Source organism: Sinocyclocheilus rhinocerous, unplaced genomic scaffold (genome assembly GCF_001515625.1).
Source record: "Sinocyclocheilus rhinocerous isolate Xijiao unplaced genomic scaffold, SAMN03320098_v1.1 scaffold90, whole genome shotgun sequence".
NCBI classification, from domain to species: Eukaryota; Metazoa; Chordata; class Actinopteri; order Cypriniformes; family Cyprinidae; genus Sinocyclocheilus; species Sinocyclocheilus rhinocerous.
In genome coordinates, this window is record NW_015657969.1 from 1,146,738 (window position 1) to 1,148,082 (window position 1,345).

The 1,345-nt window shown below is 28.7% G+C and overlaps 1 protein-coding gene across 6 annotated transcripts in view; it reads left to right on the top strand.

The window, feature by feature from the left end:
- LOC107721883 (high affinity cAMP-specific 3',5'-cyclic phosphodiesterase 7A-like) overlaps positions 1–1,345 on the top strand; it is a 43,977-nt gene that overhangs the window by 30,165 nt on the left and 12,467 nt on the right. For all 6 annotated transcript variants that reach the window (XM_016530075.1, XM_016530076.1, XM_016530077.1 and 3 more), the window contains exon 2: positions 1,204–1,264. In XM_016530075.1, the coding sequence (XP_016385561.1) occupies positions 1,204–1,264 (61 nt within the window). The remainder of the gene's footprint in view (positions 1–1,203; positions 1,265–1,345) is intronic.

Sequence of the window (1,345 nt, forward strand, 5' to 3'; positions counted from 1 at the left end):
TTTTTTTTTTTTTACAGTTTAAAAAAAAAAAAAAAAAAAGGAGTGTGTTTAGAGATGCATTATTTATGTATTGGATAGCTAATTTAATTGTGTATGATCATCTATCCTCTATCATTTACTCTAACATTCCTTGAAAAGGTGATCTTTAGAAATACTAATATTAGTAACACTGTTAAAAGTAAATATCAGCAAATAAAATATTTGCAGATATCAGAATGATTATCTATTATTTATACGGTTTGTTGTGATGCTTATTCACTTTTTTAAATTATTGAATTTAATTTATGCTGTTTATTTTTAATTTATTTAGACAAAATAATACAGTATTTTAATATCTGCCATTTATCAGTTTTTATAATAGAAAAATAAACTAATTATTGCATTATCAATATCAGCCAGAATGTAATATCTGTGCATCACTAAGTATGTTCAATAGCATATTTATAGATATTAATTAATGTTGGTTTTATGGCACTTTGTTATACTATATAATAATTTTTCATACTGTATTTTTTAATGTTGTGATGATGTGTATTCCTTATTTTAAGTGATGTAATTTAATTTATGCTGTTTTATTTATTTAAACAAAATAATACAGTATTTTAATATCAGTCATTTATCAGGTTTTTATAAAATTATAATCAGATTATTGATATTGGACAAACTTGATATCTCTGCATTCCTAAGTGTGGTCAATAGCATATTTATAGATATTTAATAATTAAATGGTGGTGTTGTGCTAAATGTTATAAAATGCTAATGAATTATTACCATTTACCATAGTATTTGTTGTACTCCAAGGTACTTCAATGAATGCTTTCTCTTCTCACAAGTTGTCTTCAGGATTGTTCATTCATCTCTGGATTGTTTAGTGTGGATTGTTTATCTTTGTACTTGAAAGACACTTCTATTTGTCAAGGCCTTTTAAAAGCCTCTTTTTCCCTCTTAAAATCCCATTGACTGTTAAATAATGTTTAGTATAAAATATTTACAATTATTGGTTTTCATCAGATGGTTCCAAAGAACAGAGCAAAATATGACAGATACATTTTATTGAGCTGATTTTCTTTCTTGAAATTGTGATGGAGTTGTTTGAGCCATATTTGAATATACACTGCTGAGCATGTGGCTTGTATATGAGTTTTTCCCGCATGTTTGAGTAAATGCAAATACTGACGTTCGTCTGCATCTCTTCCCCCGCAGAGACGTGGAGCAATCTCCTATGACAGCTCTGATCAAACCGCTCTGTATATTCGCATGCTAGGTAAGCATCATCTTCCCTGCCTAATGCACACACATACACACACACACACACACACACACACACACACACACTCAACCTGTA